General features: G+C 38.7%; 3 protein-coding genes across 3 annotated transcripts in view; 2 read left to right on the top strand and 1 right to left on the bottom strand.

Moving 5' to 3' along the window:
* Atac3 (Ada2a-containing complex component 3) overlaps positions 1-18761 on the top strand; it is a 215746-nt gene that overhangs the window by 53496 nt on the left and 143489 nt on the right. The window lies entirely within an intron of this gene.
* On the bottom strand, positions 4839-5474 carry LOC135714313 (uncharacterized). Its single transcript, XM_065237650.1, has 2 exons — positions 5115-5474; positions 4839-5073 (listed from the first exon to the last, which is right to left on the bottom strand). Exons 1-2 carry the CDS (start codon positions 5405-5407, stop codon positions 4839-4841), a joined length of 528 nt encoding a protein of 175 aa, XP_065093722.1. The 5' UTR covers positions 5408-5474.
* On the top strand, positions 11967-18526 carry LOC135714328 (peptidyl-prolyl cis-trans isomerase 5). The gene is made up of 3 exons (XM_065237659.1): positions 11967-12111; positions 12733-12857; positions 17955-18526. Exons 1-3 carry the CDS (start codon positions 12037-12039, stop codon positions 18355-18357), a joined length of 603 nt encoding a protein of 200 aa, XP_065093731.1. The 5' UTR covers positions 11967-12036; the 3' UTR covers positions 18358-18526.

The following is an 18761-nucleotide window of genomic DNA, read 5'->3' as shown; positions in this document are numbered from 1 at the left end:
CGGAATCTATTATCGAATGAATATTTTGCTCGTATTCGTCCAAATCTACAACAGTGCAACACAATATGCTCACCATTTTCAGGCTCATCACAAGTTTCACAATTTTCGTCGTCAATTAGCTTCATTTTAGCCTTCCAAACTTTTGACCAGTCGTGACCAGTTAGCAATCTATTCAGCAGCCTTATCTGGTAGTTGTTCAAATTTTTATTGTAAAACCAAGATACGTTTTCGATTTTTTGTTGAAAGTTGAAAAATGTTTTTCCCTTTGAATCAGAATATTCCCGATACCACAGATTTGTTTTATTGTGCATTTTATTTTTAAAAATTACAAAAGCATCTTTTAATAAAATGCAATTGGATATGGTTCTTTTCTCAGTTAATCCTTGTTTAGCTAATCTGTCTGCAATCTCGTTCCCTAGAATATTTACGTGACTTGGCACCCATTGAATAATTGTTTTCCATTCATAAGCTTTGGTAACTATTTGATTTATTAATTCAGGAATCTTGTTACTATGTGATCCTGTTTCTATTATTTGACACGCTGATTTTGAGTCTGTGTATATAACTGCATTTGAAATTAGATTTTTTTTCTATTATGGTTAAGGCTGTATCTATTGTAATTATTTCAGCTGTAGTAATGCAAGTTTCGTTATCCAGTTTATAAGAGTATCTTTGTTTGTTGTTTGAATTATATATTCCTATGCCACAAATTGAACTATCTTTAGAAGCGTCTGTAAGCATTGCAGGTTTATTTTTATATATCCCATTCAATAATCCCAACGTTATCTGTTTGAGTTTAATTGGATTTGTATTCATTTTAGCAGAGGTAACTCCAGGTAAAACTGATTCTATGCTGAGTTGAATATTTCTATTTTGTACATTCATAAGAGGTGAAATTTTATTAAAAGTATTATGTTCATCTATGTATATTGACTCCAGGTAGGTTAAATCGGTACTTTCATTTACATCTACACGTTTTAACTGGTCAGCAATTGGGTTTTGAGTATGAATGTACCTGGCTATTTCTTTGCAGGAGAGAATTGATTGGGGTGGTTTTAGTAAATCCTGTAATTTTACGTAAGCATTGATTATTTATTGTTTTGAGTATCTGTTTATTGGTTTTGCTAGCGTTATTGTAAATCGTTGATCCATATTCAAGTACACTTCTGAATATTGATTTATATATGGTTATCATGGTTTCCGGATGTGCACCAGTTTTTACACTGTTTATTACTTTTATCATGTTAAGACGATCCACTATTTTTTGTTTTGTATTTTTTATGTGTATACCGAAGCTCAAATATCGGTCTAATGTTATTCCTAAGTAAACGTGTGAATTAACTGTTTCTATCTCTTGGCTATCAGTTTTTACGGATAATCTATTGTTACTGCTCTGGAATAGGATTATTTTAGTTTTTTGCGCGTTAACGCTAAAATTTAGTTTATTTAAATTTTCTATTAGTAAAGGGTGATACGGTCAAAATTTGGTCAAGGGAAAACGCGTGTAAATCGGTGAAATCGTTTATTTAAAAAATCAAATTAAATTTCTTTTTCAAGTTCAATTAGTATAAAATTCAGGAAAAATATTCAGTTAGGCTTCCGCTTTTCCAAATCCGAATTGCCGGGCCTTACGCTTGACCCCTGCCATCAGATTTTGTACAGCCACCTTGTCCACCTTCTTCGCCGCAGCAAGCCAGTTTGCCTTGAACTGCTGCTCGCCCTTAGCAGTTTTTTTGGTCTTCTTTAGGTTCCGCTTGACAATAGCCCAGTATTTCTCAATTGGGCGGAGCTCTGGCGTGTTGGGAGGGTTCTTGTCCTTGGGAACCACCTGCACGTTGTTGGCGGCGTACCACTCCATGGCCTTTTTACCGTAATGGCAAGATGCCAAATCCGGCCAAAACAGTACGGAACAACCGTGTTTCTTCAGGAAAGGCAGCAGACGTTTATTCAAACACTCTTTCACGTAAATTTCTTGGTTGACAGTCCCGGAAGCTATGAAAATGCTGCTTTTCAAGCCACAGGTACAGATGGCTTGCCAAACCAGATATTTCTTTGCGAACTTTGACAGTTTCATGTGCTTGAAAACATCTGCTACCTTTCCCCTTCCTTTTGCCGTATAAAACTCCTGTCCCGGAAGCTGCTTGTAGTCGGCTTTGACGTAGGTTTCGTCGTCCATTACCACGCAGTCAAACTTCGTCAGCATCGTCGTGTAAAGCCTCCGGGATCGCGCTTTGGCCGTCGTATTTTGTTTATCATCGCGATTTGGAGTCACTACCTTCTTGTAATTTGATAGTCCGGCTCGTTTTTTGGCTCGATGCACGGTTGTAGACGATACACCCAGCTTATTTGCGGCATCTCGGAGAGAGAGGTTAGGGTTTCGCTTGAAACTACCGGCAACTCTCTTTGTCGTCTCAGCGGCTTCCGGTTTTCGATTTCCCCCCGATCCAGACTTTCTGGCTGTCGACAAACGTTCCCCAAACACTTTAATTACATTTGTAACGGTTGATTTGGCAACTTTTAGCGATTTTGCCAACTTTGCGTGCGAGTAGCTCGGATTTTCGCGATGCGCGAGCAAAATTTTGATACGCTGCTCTTCTTGCTTGGACGGCATTTTGACAACTGAAGAGTGAATTCCAAAATCAAAATAGGAGCAACATTCTACACACACACACCTTCAAAATGAGGGGTGTTCAGGTTTTTTAAATGCAAAATTGAAAGAAATACGTCAAGTTGATATTGACCAAATTTTGACCGTATCACCCTTTATGTTTGTTTTTTCCTGGACTTTTTTATTTAACTCTTCCAGATTTTTTTTTTTTTGATTATTAAACCGAAATCATCGGCATATTGCACTAAGCAGGTATCCGAACTAGCAATGCTATGCAAAGATGCAGTATATATGTTAAACAAAGTGGGGGATAAAACATCTCCCTGCGGTAAGCCATTTGATATAAAACGGGACAAACTTTGGTTTTTTGTTTTGAAAATAATTTTTCTGTTTCTTAGAAATTGAACAATCCATGACGAGATTTCTTCTGGAATTTTAAAATTATGCAAAATTGCCTCTAAGATGTCGGTTTTAACTGCGTTTAATGCATTAGATAGGTCAATGAAGACTATTGCTGTTAACATTTTGTCTCTTTTGTTGTTTTTCACGGAATTTATTACATAGTTTAAACACGTTACAGTTGAGGTGCCTTTACGAAAACCAAAAGATGTGTCCGGAATTAACTGATTAGTTTCTAAATGTTGAACTAGTTTATGTAAAACTGCAGAGTTTATTAATTTTGTAAATATAGGGACTAATGAAATCGGTCTTTTACCTTCCATTGTGGCTTGGTCTTTACCTGGTTTTGGTATTGCGACTATTTTAATTGTTTTCAATGTCATTGGAAGATAACAGTCTTTCCAAATTTTATTCAACTGTGTAACTAGACCAATTTTAATATTAGTTCTTAGATCTTTTAACATTGAGTAAGATATCAAGTCTTCACCTGGAGAACTATTTTTCTTTTTTTTTATATAAGATGTCATTAAACTTTTCTAAATCAAACAAAGCATAGTTTATACTGAAGTTTGAATCAATATTAAAGTGTGATTCATTTACGCCAAAATGTTTATCTAAGAAATTGTCCGCCATTTTTTCATCTTCGTATAATATATTGTTAGTTTGGTTTCGTTTTCTTTTACCAGTTAACCTGCCAATTTTCAAACATAGTTCGCTAGAATTCATCGAAGGATTAATTTCTACCACAAAACTTTCAAAACTGTTATTTTTCGCTTCTTTTTTAATTTGTTGAAAATTGCTTCTTTTTTCTTGAAAATTATAAGGTTTTCGACCGATGATTTTTTATTAAAAGAACTTCTTGCGACTTTCTTATCTTCCCATGCTTTGCTAAGTTCTTCTGACCACCAGTGTTTGGGAATGTATTTATTTTTCAATACATTTTTTCTATGGATATCTGAAACTTGTTTTTAAAATCTTCAATACCTTGACAGTTTGCCATTTCAATTTGCTTTAAATCTTGTCTTATTTTCTTATAGTTGTAGACTATTTTAGTTTTTTCAGGAGTACCATTATTGAATTCTATTTCGATTAACAGATGATGGCTTCCTATACTATAGTCAAGGGCTCTCCATGTGAAGTCAGTGACTAGGTTTGGTGTGCAAAGAGTGAGGTCTATTTATGTAGGGTTTCTACCTATTTGAATCGGGACAAAAGTTTTTGAACCATCATTGAGTAAAATTGTATTATAATCATTTATGATATCCATTACAATCTTTCCTTTTGCATTACTGGTGTCATTACCCCATGCAATATGATGGGCATTGAAACTCCCTGCAATAATGGTTTTATTAAACTGCTTTAAAAAGTGGAATATATTGCTTAGATCTGATTCTAACTCTGTTTTAGTTATAGGCGGAGCTATATAAACTGAAACAAGAACCATATCCAACGCGTAGATTTTAATTGCTATTGTTTGCATAGAGTTCGAAGTAGTGGGTAAATCAACTATATTATATCCTAAGGTGTCTTTAAGAAATATTGCACATCCTCCGTAATTATCTGGTCTAGATTTTAAAAATCTGTGGTATCGGTAAATTTTGTACTTACTTGTATCTTCTAAATCTGGATTGGTCCATGTTTCTGAGATGAAGGCTGCTGAATAGTCACCAACCCCCAAAACTCGTTGTAATTCATCTTTATTTTTACTCAAGCTTTGTATGTTGCACTGTAAAAACTTGAACTGAGCCATTTCTGTAAACAAAATAAAAAAAATAATAACAAAAAATCAATCTATATGACATTAATTAGACATCCAGCTGTCAACGAAATTTCAATTTATGACTTGGTCAAAATGTAAATATTTTTTTGAACATTCTTTGATTCTTTCTTTCGTCTCCTCGGTAACATCAGGGATCTGAAGCAGTGCCGTGTAGAAAGTCATGAGTTCTCCTTGCACGTTCCGATACGCAGCCTCCTGTGCATATTCTTTCGCTTTTTTGTCGATTGACATTTTTCTGCACTCGTGGTAGCGTAAGGATTGTTCAATCCGGTTCCGCAAATTGTGTCTGATGGTTTACTTGTTGTTGGATAAACCACGGAGCTAGACAAAGAGCTCGCCTCCATATTTCTGCTGTTGGTCGTACTGTGCTCTGTTTTCTTCCTCTTTACAATCGTATGGCTGTGACCTTGATATTCCTGATTCTGTACTCCGTTGCTGCGTGTTGTTTTGTTTCTGTTGCTGTTTTGCTTGTGCACATAATTTCCAGCTGTCATTTTTGCGAAACTTTCCGGGATGGTAGGGTATTCGTCAGCGTTCGCTAACAGTTCGTATTTGTTACTTGATAGGATCGTTGGTACTAGTTCCCTTGCTTCCACGTACGTTAGGTTTTGTTTTGCCATCAATCTCTTGATTCCTGCTTCACGTTCACGTGCCGGACATTCCGGATCTGTACTGCGGTGATTGGAGCTGCGGCAATGCAGGCATTTGACCTCATTCTTACATTGGTTTGATTCTTCGTCGTGTACCTGTGAACATTTTTCACACCTTTTCCTGGATTTGCAGTTGTCCTGCTTATGTCCGTAGCGATGGCAGTTATTGCACATTTCCGTCCGTCGTATGAAAGGCTGCACCTTTGCTGTGATTCCAAATAACTTGATTTTCTCCGGCAGGTTTCTCGCTCTGAACGTAACACTGACTCGATTTGACGCTTCCTTTCTGCTTTTTTCAATTACCCAACAATTCATTCTGTAGATATCCACCACCACCACTTCCGATCTCCTGTTTGATGTCTTCTATGTCGATTTCTGGATCTACTCCGCTCACAACTCCTTTTATGCACACCAGATGGCGTGGAACATACGCGTGGTATCCTCGATCGCGTAGCATTTGTTCTCCAACCAGTAAGTTGGCTTGCATCCACGAACTGACAAATACAATAATCTTCTTTCTTCCCAAATACTTCATTTCCTCGATGTAGTTGCGATAACGTGGCAGTTTCCTCAATAATTGTCCAACTGAAAATTTGTTAATCGTTCTTGATTTTTCCTGGATCTCGATGTAGATTCTGTATGGTGCTTCATCATCTGCAGTGTACAGGTATGACTCATGCTCGTGTTGGTGTTGGTTGTCGTCCATTTTGCTTTCGCCATCTTTCCTTGGATCTTGCTTGTCGGGGGGCTCAGTACCCCCGCCGACTGCAGCCATCTTGTAGGAACTTGATCACGTTTCTTTTTCTGTTAGTTTCTGTTTTTGGAAGCACTTATTGTTTTAACAATTCACGAGAAAAAGTTTCGTTAGAAAATTTCACTTTCAAAAAAACTCAAAAATAACACCGGATTAGCGTAAGTAACAACCTTCCGCAATGGCGTTAGCTTTCCATATAGTCAATCAGCCATTTGTCGGATGACATCTGGCATCCAAGCTCTATTATAAGCTTTTGCCACGTCTAAAGCTGCCAGTTCGACGTGGTGTCCGCTCGAGGTAGCGTCATCAAGGGCTTGGACAAGTGTGGCGAAGTACGTGTTTGTACCGTGTCCTGGACGAAAGGCGTGTTGACGGTGCCGCCAAGCGATTAAATAAAAACCACCCCGACAAGGAGGTTGCTTTGGCTCACTACCGTGCAAAAAGGAACGAATGTCGACAAACTATACGAGAAGCGAAGGCCCAAAGTTGGGAGAACTTTCTCAACGAAATCAGCCCAAACCAATCGGCAGCTGATCTGTGGGGAAAGGTTAATGCTTTAAGTGGGAAGAGAAAAAACCGGGGAATCGCACTTAAATATGAAGGAGGATTTACCCGCGATTCAGATACTATTGCCGATGTGCTTGGAGAATACTTTACCTCTCCATCAGCCATAGAAGGCTACGAAGAACGCTTCCGTAGGAAAAAAGTTGCTTCGACACCCCCCATAGCCAGCATGCCAATTCCAGAGGAAACAATTGTGCCGGAAATAAACGAACCCTTCCAGATGAACGAGCTCGCACTAGCCTTATCAAAGGCTAAATGCAATTCTGCGGGCCCGGACGAGGTGGGCTATCTTTTGCTCCGGAATCTACCACCAGAAGGAAGACGCAAGCTTCTAGATCTAATCAACCAGGAGTGGCTGCACAACTCCCTGCCTCAGGATTGGAAGCACAGTCTCGTGGTCCCGATCCTCAAGCAAGGAAAGCCAGGCAGACAAGCTAGTGATTTCAGGCCGATCTTCCTCACATGCTGTGCCTCCAAAATCGTGGAAAGGATGGTAAATAGACGATTGATGAACTTTCTAGAATCCAGGGACCCTCTTATCTAAGGGGCTACCCCCTATGACCTCCATATGCCAAATTTGGTTCCATTTGCTTGATTAGTTCTCGAGTTATGCAGAAATTTCTGTTTCATTTGTATGGGAGCATAAGAATCATAAGAATCTTTTCCCTGCCCCAAAAACCCCTGCATAAAAATTTTTAACGCCGATCGGTTCAGTAGTTTCCGAGTCTATAAGGGTCAGACAGACAGACAGACAGACAGAAATTCATTTATATATATATATAGATAGAAGATTCTGTTATGTATGATCCATGTCTAAATCAACTCACTAAATCGATAACCCAGATAACTCTTATATCTATAATCTTACTACTGCGTTGGTATTATTATGCACTAGTGGTGCTCAGGATTCTTAAGTGAGTGAGGGAGTTAGTTTCTGGTCATATCTCCGGAACGAAATATTCGATCGTCATGTCAGAATGTCATCGGCATCTAAATCAATTAATAATTTATTTGAATTGTATTGACGTCCTACTCAAAGGTTATCTTTCCTTACTAAAAAAATAGAAAGTTTATCCGTAAAGCAATATGGTGAAATTCTAGGACGAGTTGTTGATGTTCGCCTTTCTTATTAAACAACTGCACTGTGTGAAGCAAACTAGATTTGAACTACGCTAATATTATAATTTAGCCGGCGCCGGTGGTTTAGTGGTAAGCGTGACTGCTTGCTAACACCCCAATGGGTCTGAGTTCAATCCCAGCCGAGGTCGGTGGGATTTTTCTGAGGCATAAAAATCTCTGGTCACGTCTTCCTTCGGAAGGGAAGTAAAGCCGTTGGTCCCGGCCCATGTGTGTTGTTGAATGGGTGCGATATCCTACGCAGGTGTGGAAGCTGCCTTCCTGCACATTCGATTGCCGTTAATGGATGGCAATCGATTTCCGTCGGTGATTGGCACTAGATTGCGGAACAGAGACCGACGTTAAATAAAGGAAAGAAGGAGAAGAATATTATAATTTCTACTACGATTTCCGCAGACTCCCTTCACTCTTTGGAATTTATAGAGACAGATAACAGCGCCAATAGGTTTGTGACGACACAACGTTAAACTGCAGCATTGAAAGAAAACACGCACACCAACATCCCATGCATGTAAGAACCCACACCAGTGAGGGGACTGTGCAAATCAAAACACGAAGTGATGTCATTACTCATCGTCATCACTCAGCTCTGGCAGCTTCAGTTTGCGATTTCGGTGGCGTTAACAAATACCTTCTTTATAAAGTAGGAAAGTAATCATTATTCCAACGTAATTTTTGAATAGAATGCGTGCAGTGTTGGCCAAGGAAGACGGCATATTTTATTACAAAGCAATGATTTCAATACGTTGCGTTTTTCGAAGTATACTTCTATGCTTATTAAGATAATGTTGAGCAACAGATTCACAAATCATCAATTTTCAATTACTTTTTCAAAGAGACGTATCTGCTATTGTAAACAATGCATCTTACTGATACCGTTGGTGATATTGGAGACTCGTTCGCTCGAAAGCAAAACATATTACAAGCCCAGCTTGGATGTGTCCTTGTATTCTCAAGCGTTTCTGTTGCGTTTAACGTGGTAATGATTGAAAATTGATACAATCGTAACAAAGTGAGAATTTTGCTATCGAAATATAATGATGAGCTGGGAGGGAGAAGCAAATACTACACACAAAATCTAATAAATCAATCACAATATTACGCAAGAAAATTCTTGGCAAATAAAAATTATCAAGTAATTTGTTCCCATAATGAGTGGTTTCGGTTTTTCGTGTCTCTGTTGTTTACGTGTTACCGTCGGATGACTTAATGCTTGTGTAAAGTTGGAGTTGAAAAATTACTTGTAGAGACTCGTAGTGAATCAGCCAAAATGAAATGTCAGGTGAAATACTGCGGCCGGAACAGCAGGAATTATCCTGGATTGGGTTTTTTGCGCTTTCCTACTGATTATATCACAAGATCCCAATGGATTAAGTTCTGTTGGATGGATTCCGAAACCGGCGAAATTAAACCAAGCTCGCGAGTCTGTAGCGTAAGTGTTGACGGTACAAGTGTTTTGCATTTTATCAATGTTGCTATGATCTTTTTTAATTATTTGCTGGCCCATTTCTTAGAGGACTGCTTCCGCGTCGATAAAAATGGGAATAAAACGAAAAAAAAAGATGCCGTTCCGTCGATTGAAGCTTTCTTGCTACCTCTTGAGGACGAACCGGAAGAGAGCGATCGGTTGTTGGACTTTTATAAATCCCGTCCCCTCTACTCTTCGCCGGCTCTTCTGGATCATAACTACGCGAACTTTTCTGCTGTGGTGCCTGAATGGGTTGCTATTGGAGATAAAAAAGATGATCACTGAAGAGGATTCAGAACCGGTAGTCGTCATAAACTCTTTTTACAACATGTACGACAGAGAATATTTGTCAGGATTTATGGATCACTTGAACAACGCAGAGCAACCTTCTTCAACGCAATTTACAGCGATCCTGGAAGAAACTCTTGATTTTTCGAAAGCTGAAATATCAACTATGGCGAAACAGATCCTTCTAAATTTGAATAATGCCGAAACTAACGCCTTATTTCACATTGCAGGATATCTAATGGGATGCATAAGAAAGAACAGCACTTCATGCTCCTACTGTATACAAGATTGTATAACTGCGATTCCGTTTGATAAAATTTATGGCAAATTCTCATGTTTACTAGCAAAAGCAAGAGGAAGGCCTCATGCCTATGTTTTGAAAGAAATATTTTATTTCTTTACGTGTATGGACTCAATTTTCAAAGAAAATTTCACTGACAAGGCATCAACTAACAGAAGTGTAATCCTTCAGGCACAAAAGACATTGATGTCGCTGCCGCTGCAAATTCAGAATTGCCATGATATCAAATTCAAGCTTGTTAAAAGATTTTTGCTCTTCAAAATTAAAACTTACAGAGTTCGTAAAATGAGGAAAAGAAAATTTGATAGACGAAGTATGTTGAGTTGCATTGAGCTGAAATTTTGTTGTTACCAACTGTTATGAAATGATGAATAAATGTGAATATTTTAAGCATTTCCTTTATTTATCAATAACAATACATCACATGAACAAACAATCCCATAAAGATGGTCAGATATAGACATTTGTATACCCGAACCAAACCCGTACCCAATTCATACAAATTTCAAGAACCCGAACCCGACCTGACCCCTGTAATTAATGGAATTAATTTAATTACGGCTACTTCCTGTGCCGTAGTTGATGTTTTTGCGTGCCCCTCGATACTACCCGTACCCAAATATACCCCTTACCCGATCCGAACTCAAAAATATTTTCTTCGTATACTCGTACCCGACACGAACCCGGAAATTTAGAGTAAAACGCTGTCCAGACTGGAGAGTTATAACATGTTATAACGGTTGTCAAATAATTGCAACACAGAAACCACCATCAAGATAGCGCTATAACATGTTATAACTCTGTAGTCTGAACGTACTATAACCGTACCTGAATATCTCTACAACCCCCTTTATTTTGAGAAAACTATCAAATTTACGATATAACATGCTTGATACACTACAATTTAGTTAAATTACATACCGATTCCTGAACTGAAGAAACGAAAATTTTGCAGTGCAAATTGTTTTCAAGCAAGAAAATATTTTGTATTCGATATCAATACTTCCCATTGATTGATGTTTTGTACTGCTGACTCCCACTGACAGTTTGTGACAGCTCATTTCTGGCTTCACTTGACATTCACATTTTCCGAGTCTGTTTCTCCCTCCCAGATGATGAGGACATCGATCATCTTCTTCCCTCGGTTGGCATATGTCGAGGCATATGTCATACTCACACCTGTCATTTGTTGAGCCCTGGTGGTGAAGTTGGCGAGGAACTCCCCACAGTTTCAATGTGCACTCACTAGATATCACTGCGATCACATAAGGGTGGTGTATCCAGTGCCTTGTACGAGGAATTGATTAATGGGATATCTTGTTAATAAAATATCTTTGATTTCCGTCAAACTTATAAATAGTGAATTCGTTCAGCAGTGCTGAACTGAACTTTTTGTCAGTGCGAACCTCAACCTGCTGAGGTAGGTTTTAAAAACAGCTGACGTTTGCCAAAAAACAAGCTGACCCAATCTTGATACCCGATCCAGGTTGGAACTGAATACTAATTCGCTATTAATTATACGTAATTTACATAACGTTCAATTTGAAAGCATCCATCCATTAACGCTGTCACAGATCTAGACAAGTCTCTGTGTCGGTATGACAGCTCGCCAACTGGCCTGACCTCTATGAGCTTTTGCAGGAAACCTAATGCCGGTTTTCGGTTTTTTTTCTCCCCCTTGCCATTGTGATTGTTACACGTATACTGCACAGGTGCTAATGGATTTTCAAACTGCAACATATTTGCAAAACAACTTATGATGACTAAACTACAATACATTCCGAGTTGATTTCTACAACGTGATAACTCAATTTAAAACCATACTGTTGTGCCCTTAGTATTTCGGTTTTCGTTAACAGTTACGACCGGTCCTAAAATTGCCAACCTACTGTACCGGGGAGTCGATTCGGTTTCTTCTTTTAAACCCATTCGCAGTGGCATCGCTACCAGTCAATTCAGTGTCAGACATCGACGGCATCGGTTCACGGCCTGCCGGTTTCAATTTCGTTTCTTTATAAGTTTAGTACGCTTCAAGTTAAGCTAAGATAGAATCAGTTAAGCTGATTTAGTGCTCCAAGTGTTTCATAATGAAGCTTTTCGTAGTTCTCAGTGTACTGCTAGTCGGGGCCCTGGCCCAAGAAGGACCCAAAGTTACTGATAAGGTAAGTGTTTTTTTTAGCTCGTAGTGTGTTATCTGCTCATTTCTCGATGCTCCGAGTTCTTTTATCTACGAACTCGAAATTGAATTATGAGGCTTCTGTGCTCGTACTCAGACATTTTGTACTGCTCTTTTTGATTGAAACAAATTTGCGGGGGTTCAAACCGGTTTATCCCGTTGCGAATTGACCGCAGAATTTCCATTATTGACTTGAATGAAGGTGTAATTTGGTATGCAAGCAAAAATTATAGTTTATTCAACCTCTTTATGTCAGTTCATATTTGCATGTATGTGTGCGAATCGGGGGCTCGCAGACGATTTTATCTCCGTGTCCATTTCTTCCTTTTTATGGAATGATTACGTGTCTCTTTGTGAGAGGTTATTTCGCACTATTTTACATAAATGTCCCAGATGTGGAATGAATTAAAACGAACAAAGCAAAGAAAAGCACTTTCAATCCAATGGAACAAAGCGAAAGCAATGACTTTGATGGCTATACCGGATGCTTATTAAAACTCCCCGAAATAATGAGAAGAGCGTACGAAATAACTGAGCTTGGCCTTTTTATTTAGAGAAAAATTAAAATGCGGCAGACATTATTTAATATCATTGTGATGAATTGCAGGTCTACTTCGACATCGCCATCGGTGGAAAGTCGGAAGGTCGCGTTGTGATTGGTCTGTTCGGTGGTACCGTTCCGAAAACCGTTAAAAACTTCAAAACTCTCGCCGAGAATGCCGAAGGTGAAGGGTAAGTACAACCGCTGTAGACTGGATTCTATCGTAAACGTATTGTGCTGTGTAGGCGCGTGTGTGAATTAGATGCCCTTAATTGATGGTTCGGTCGAGCGGATGATAATCAACAATTGTAGCTACATCGTTCTTCCACTTCCGGTGCATCAGTAGATATGCGTGAAACAGTAATTAAAGCTTTAGCATCAATTCCAGCCAATGACTATTTTGAATTTAATTAACACTTGTGTAGAGCGTGATCACTACTTTCTTAGGTCATAGTGATGCTTCGGATTAGATTTGCTGGCCATTCGATTGTCAGAAGCGGTAACTTCTAATTAGATTAATTGCATTGTTGCTTTGTGCTACATTTTTCATCAGTGGAAGGTTGCTGATGATGTGGGAATTTAAATTGTTGATTGAAATGCTATGGAAGTCTATATTTTCATACCGTTATTTATTTCCTTCTGTTAAAGATAAAATGGCACAACGAAGAAGGGGATATGTTGTAGCTTAGATCCTCTCCGGAGTATTATATCTATAGATTGTAAATGTATAGCAATATACATATACTCCCAGAATATAAGTATGCTTTCTGCTATCATTTCATAAAATTAGCATTGAAGTTGACCATCATTTGTTTCTACCATTACCATAACCCGGGACAAATCACCCTACATGTAACGGTATACCTAAAACTTAATTCAATTACAAAAAAAGTAGACTCCTGCGCTGAAAATCATGCATATTTTTCTTCGCTCAGGTCAATAAACATAAAAATTTACCGATTTCAATATAACATAGCGCTACATTTTACAACATTTTATATCGGCACACTAGTCTAGTGGTGATAGAACGTTTAAAATTAACATTTATGGGCTGGGCGTAAACAAATTTGAGTTATTTTCAGCGCAGGACTCTAGTGCAACATTCGCAGTAGCATGTTGTCATCACAATTTAATAAAATGTCATTGCAGTTTTTTTGCAATAAACTATTATGCTCTCAAGAACTTGTCAGCTTTATTTGTTCAAAGTCGTATGAATTCACATTTTTGTTTTTTAATTTATTTGATAAGGCTCAATCGAATTAACTTTACAGAGCCGAGGATTTTTGTTTACTATACAATACATCTTAAAACCTGGGTACTGCGGAGTCGACCAATTTTATTTTGCAAGCCAATGGAAAACTGCCTGAAAATTTTCTCAAGTTTAAAACTGGTTTGCTCTTTCTCAGTTGATTCCCGCCAAAAGCTCTGAGCCAGGAGTGCTCGAGCCCCCATGACACTATCAAAGTTTGTTTACATACATGTTTCGCCAAAGTATGTTTTACTGCAATTGAAAACTCAGCTGCCTCATAAAAACTATGCTGGTTTTTATGCTTTCATCTCTAAGCCTGTTGGTTTTTATCTTTGAACTTAAAATTAAGAATGTGTTTTGAAAAAGTATAGATCATTTTTATGAGATTACAATGCTTGACGGTAGATAAGAACAGTAACTGCATTTGCTGCTTCTGAATGTTTGGCTCCCGCTTGACAGTTCACACTGGCTCCCTAGTGACAAGCACCTTAAGTGAGTCCGCAGTACTCAGCTTAAAACTATAGTCAAAAGGTACAACACAATAAACACTTTATCTTCCGCTATCCAAAAAGCTTCCTCCATCAGAACGGAAGCCACTTCCAGTGGTTTCATTGTATGGCAGTATCGCCAACGAGGGTCAGAGCACGTCCATTACAGCAATGGACGCAAAACGTGCTCACACACTCATCACGAAACGGTTGCTTTCCAAAGTCGACGACGCATCGACCGAAAGAACTGCTGATGAAGTACAATGAGGAGGACCACACAAATGGTTGCTGCTGAGAAAACAGACGATCGCGTGGCACACATCGTGAGTGGCCTGCTTTTTTCGGCAGCCGAGTGAACACAGAATTAACATTTTTGATCGGAATTAAATCCAAGGAGAGCAACTCGAACTGGTGGAGTCTGCTCAGTTTTCATAATTATAGGCATTCCAGTTTTAGACCTGAAGTAGCCCAAAAACTGTGAATGTATACAGTAATGACCCGATTTTGTCAGCCCCTCCAAGCGCATCAAACTTTTATCATTCAATAATGTCACATACCGTAGGACGGGGTGACATTGGCTGAACATTGCATTAGGTCCTAAGTAATATTGACAGATTCTCATCGTCGACTTTCTCTTCGCATCCACACGGCCATGTAAAGACATTCCCACTTATTTTCAGTTCACAGATCGATAAAAGATCGATTTATGTAGCATCTAATACGTCAACCAGACAAAGAAGCGATTATGTGCTCAAGTTATAAACGAAAGAGAAAGTCGATGAAGAGAATCGATCAATGTTGCAATGTTCAGCTTGAAATGTTTATTGATACAAATACCTTGAATATTCAGAAAATGATGACTCGAACTTGACTAGAACTAGTTTCTTGACCTCCTGGAGTAAAGTGTAGATAACATTAACCAGGTGATTAATTGAAATAGTAGCAAAACACGTTTTAAATAGTTTGAACACACATTTTTATGTGGATAGACGAGGGCTTCTTGATTTGTTGTCTTCGGAAAAATCTAAGTGCCGATTGACTCACAGATGGCCAGTGGGTGAAAATGGTAATGACGTTTTGATATCTGTCAAATTACATGACATTTTTTTAGTACATCATCACTTTTGTAATTGCGTATCTTAAAACTAGGTGTCGCATGAACAGTTTTGGCTTTGCTTTGATTCGCCAATAAACCGGTCAAACTTTACGTCACAGCTTCCGGATCAATTCAAACTGAACAATGCATTAGGTCCTAAGTAACATTCATCGTTTCTCTCTGTCGGCTTTCTCTTTCGTTAGTAACTTGGGTACTGGACCGTTTCTTGTCGTGTTTGTCGTAAAAATGCTAGATAATAGCTTGTTTCATCGATCTGTGTGCTGAAATTAGCTGGGAATGTCTTAATATGGCCGTGAGGATGCAAAGAGAATATCGACGAAGACACTATCTCAATGTTACCTAGGACCTAATGCATTGTTCGGCTTGAATTGGTGAAACATAGCAATTCTTTACCAAAGTAATGACTTTCGCTTTTTGCTACATAATTGATGCATCAGTTATTCGTTTTTTAGGGTGCAATTACTCAACAATATTGCAAATTGATTTTTCGTCTCCAATCCGGGTTTAATATGTATGAGCCTGAAGGCGAATCGCTGTCTGAAATCTTATGTCTGGTTGATCTTACTATCACCTCGAAATTTTTCTCTCTTCAAAAGAATTCAATAATTAAAACTATCTTGACATTCCTCTTAAATTTAACCCTCCTGTCAAGATTCCTCATTAAAACTCTCCTCACAACTCCTTTGTATTTACGCTAAGAATTGCATAGGAATTCAATTCAGAACTTCCTTTCTTTTCCACAGAAACCTTTTGAAATTCATCTCAGAATTCCTTTGGACGTCATCTCAGAATTTCTTTGAACTTCTTCTCAGAATTCCTTTGAACTTCATCTCAAACTTCCTTTGGATTTCATCTCAGAATTCCCTTGGACTTCATCTCAGGATTCCTTTGGACTTCATCTCAAAATTCTGTTGGACTTCGTCTCATAAATCCTTTGGATTTCATCTCAGAATTCCTTTGGACTTCATCTCAGGCTTCCTTTGGACGTCATCACAGAATTTCTTTGGGATTTATCTCAACCTTCCTTTGGTCTTCTTCTAAGAATTCCTTTGGACTTCATCTCAGATTTTGTTTAAACTTCATCTCAGAATTTCGTTGGAATTCATCTCAGGATTCCTTTGAACTTCATCTTAAACATCTTTTAAACTTAATCTCAGAATAAATCTGGACTTCATTTCAAAATTCTTTTGGACTTCATCTCAGAATACCTTTGGAATTTGCTCAGAATTCCTGTGGACTTCATCTAAGAATTCCTTTGTACTTCATGTCAGAATTCCTTTGAACTTCATCTCGGAATTTCTTTGGACTTCATCTCAAACTTCCTTTGGACTTCATATCAGAATTCCCTTGCTCTTCATCTTACAAATCCCTTGGACTTCATCTTCGAATACCTTTGGAATTCATCTCAGGATTCCCTTGGACTGCATCTCAGAGTACCTTAGGACTTCATCTCAGAATTCTTTTGAATTTCATCTCAAAATAAATTTAGATTACGTCCCATAATTCATTTGGATTTCAAATCAGAATTTATTTAGACTTCATCTCAAAATGCCTTTGGGATTCATCTCCGAATTCGTTTGGATTCGTTTCAGAATTCACTTGGACTTCATCTCAGCATTCTTTTAGACTTCATCTCAGAATTCCTGTGGACTACGTCTCATAATTCATTTGGATTTCATATCAGAATTTATTTGGACTTCATCTCAGAATACCTTTGGACTTCCTCTCCGAATTCCATTGAACTTTGTTACAGAATACGCATTAGATTCGTCTTAGAATTCTTTTGGATTTCATCTCATAATACCTTTGGGATTGATCTCCGAGTTCTTTTAGAATCTCAGAATTTCTTTGGAATTCGTCTCTAAATTCCTTTGGCTTTCATCTCAGAATTCTTTTGAATTTCATCTCAGAATTCCTTTGGACTTCATATTAGAATTCCTTTGGACTCCATCTCAGAATTTCTTAGGACTTCATCCTAGAATTCCTTTGGAATTCAACTCAGAATGCGTTTGGAATTCATCTCAGGATTCCCTTGAACTTCATCTCCGAATTCCTTTGAACTTCATCTCAGAATAAATTTGGACTTCATCTCAGAATTCCTTTGGACTTCATCTACGAATTGTTTTAGACTTCATCTCAGAATTTCTTTGGACTTCGTCTCATAATTCTTTTGGATTTCATCTCAGAATTTCTTTGAACTTCATCTCAAACTTCCTTTGGACTCCATCTCAGAATTCCTTAGTACTTCATCTCAGTAGTGTCAGACATGTTCGCAGCGTTCAGGGTGCTTTCGTGACCAGAATCTGATATGAGCAAAAACTCATCATGGCACACGTAAATCAATTTTCATTTGTAGCAAATCAGCGTTTTTTGATATACATAGTAAATATTTAAGTTAATTGTTCAATCCTTTTTTCTACCCTCTCGATTCCAGCTACAAGAACAGCAAGTTCCACCGCGTCATCCCGGACTTTATGATCCAGGGCGGAGATTTCACCCGCGGCGATGGAACCGGTGGCCGTTCGATCTACGGAGAGCGATTCGCCGATGAGAACTTCAAGCTGAAGCACTACGGCGCCGGATGGCTGTCGATGGCCAACGCCGGAAAGGACACCAACGGATCACAGTTCTTCATCACCGTGAAGCAGACCAGCTGGCTCGACGGACGCCACGTCGTGTTCGGCAAGGTGCTGGAGGGTATGGACGTTATCCGAAAGATCGAGAAGACCAAAACCGACGGACGTGACCGTCCGGTGCAGGACGTTGTGATTACCGACAGTGGTTCCCTGCCGGTGGATGCTCCGTTTGCCGTGGAGAAGGCTGATGCTCGTGATTAGATAATGATGATGATGATGAAGATGATGCGGTGGGACGAGATTGGGGAATACGCGACCAGTGAGCTTGGAGAGCCCTCTGGTTATTGTTTACCGAAAGCTTCCACACGAGAAGGGTGCATTTAATGTGCTTAGACACACAACTTGAAGATGAGAGTAATAAATAATGAAGAACAATGATTTTTAATATAAACAATCTGGTATTCGTTCTTTGGATGACCTCACGTTTCACGATGCTGTGGTTTTCGAGATGGATGTGTTAATTAAATAAAACTCGATTAGCACCAGATAGTATTTGAACTAATATTGAATATCTATCTGCATTTTTAATATTTGTGAGCGAACGGGCCCGGCGCACAGTGCGTTGAATGTATGGATAGGGATGCCGAACTGGAGGTGCAGTCAAG

Source organism: Ochlerotatus camptorhynchus, unplaced genomic scaffold, assembly GCF_037179485.1.
Source record: "Ochlerotatus camptorhynchus isolate MF236.1 unplaced genomic scaffold, CSIRO-AGI_Acam_v1.1 ptg000639l, whole genome shotgun sequence".
NCBI classification, from domain to species: Eukaryota; Metazoa; Arthropoda; class Insecta; order Diptera; family Culicidae; genus Ochlerotatus; species Ochlerotatus camptorhynchus.
Note: the sequence above shows the minus strand (reverse complement) of the source record. Positions and strands in the feature narration are given on the sequence as shown.

Bases quoted from the DNA above. Each gene is read 5' to 3' on its own strand.
- LOC135714313 (XM_065237650.1), bottom strand. From the start codon at position 5,407: ATGGCAAAACAAAACCTAACGTACGTGGAAGCAAGGGAACTAGTACCA. The intron at 5,074-5,114 runs GTCTAGCTCCGT...GTAAACCATCAG, and splicing joins AATATGGAGGCGAGCTCTTT to ACACAATTTGCGGAACCGGA.
- LOC135714328 (XM_065237659.1), top strand. From the start codon at position 12,037: ATGAAGCTTTTCGTAGTTCTCAGTGTACTGCTAGTCGGGGCCCTGGCC. The intron at 12,112-12,732 runs GTAAGTGTTTTT...GATGAATTGCAG, and splicing joins GACCCAAAGTTACTGATAAG to GTCTACTTCGACATCGCCAT. The intron at 12,858-17,954 runs GTAAGTACAACC...TCTCGATTCCAG, and splicing joins GAGAATGCCGAAGGTGAAGG to CTACAAGAACAGCAAGTTCC.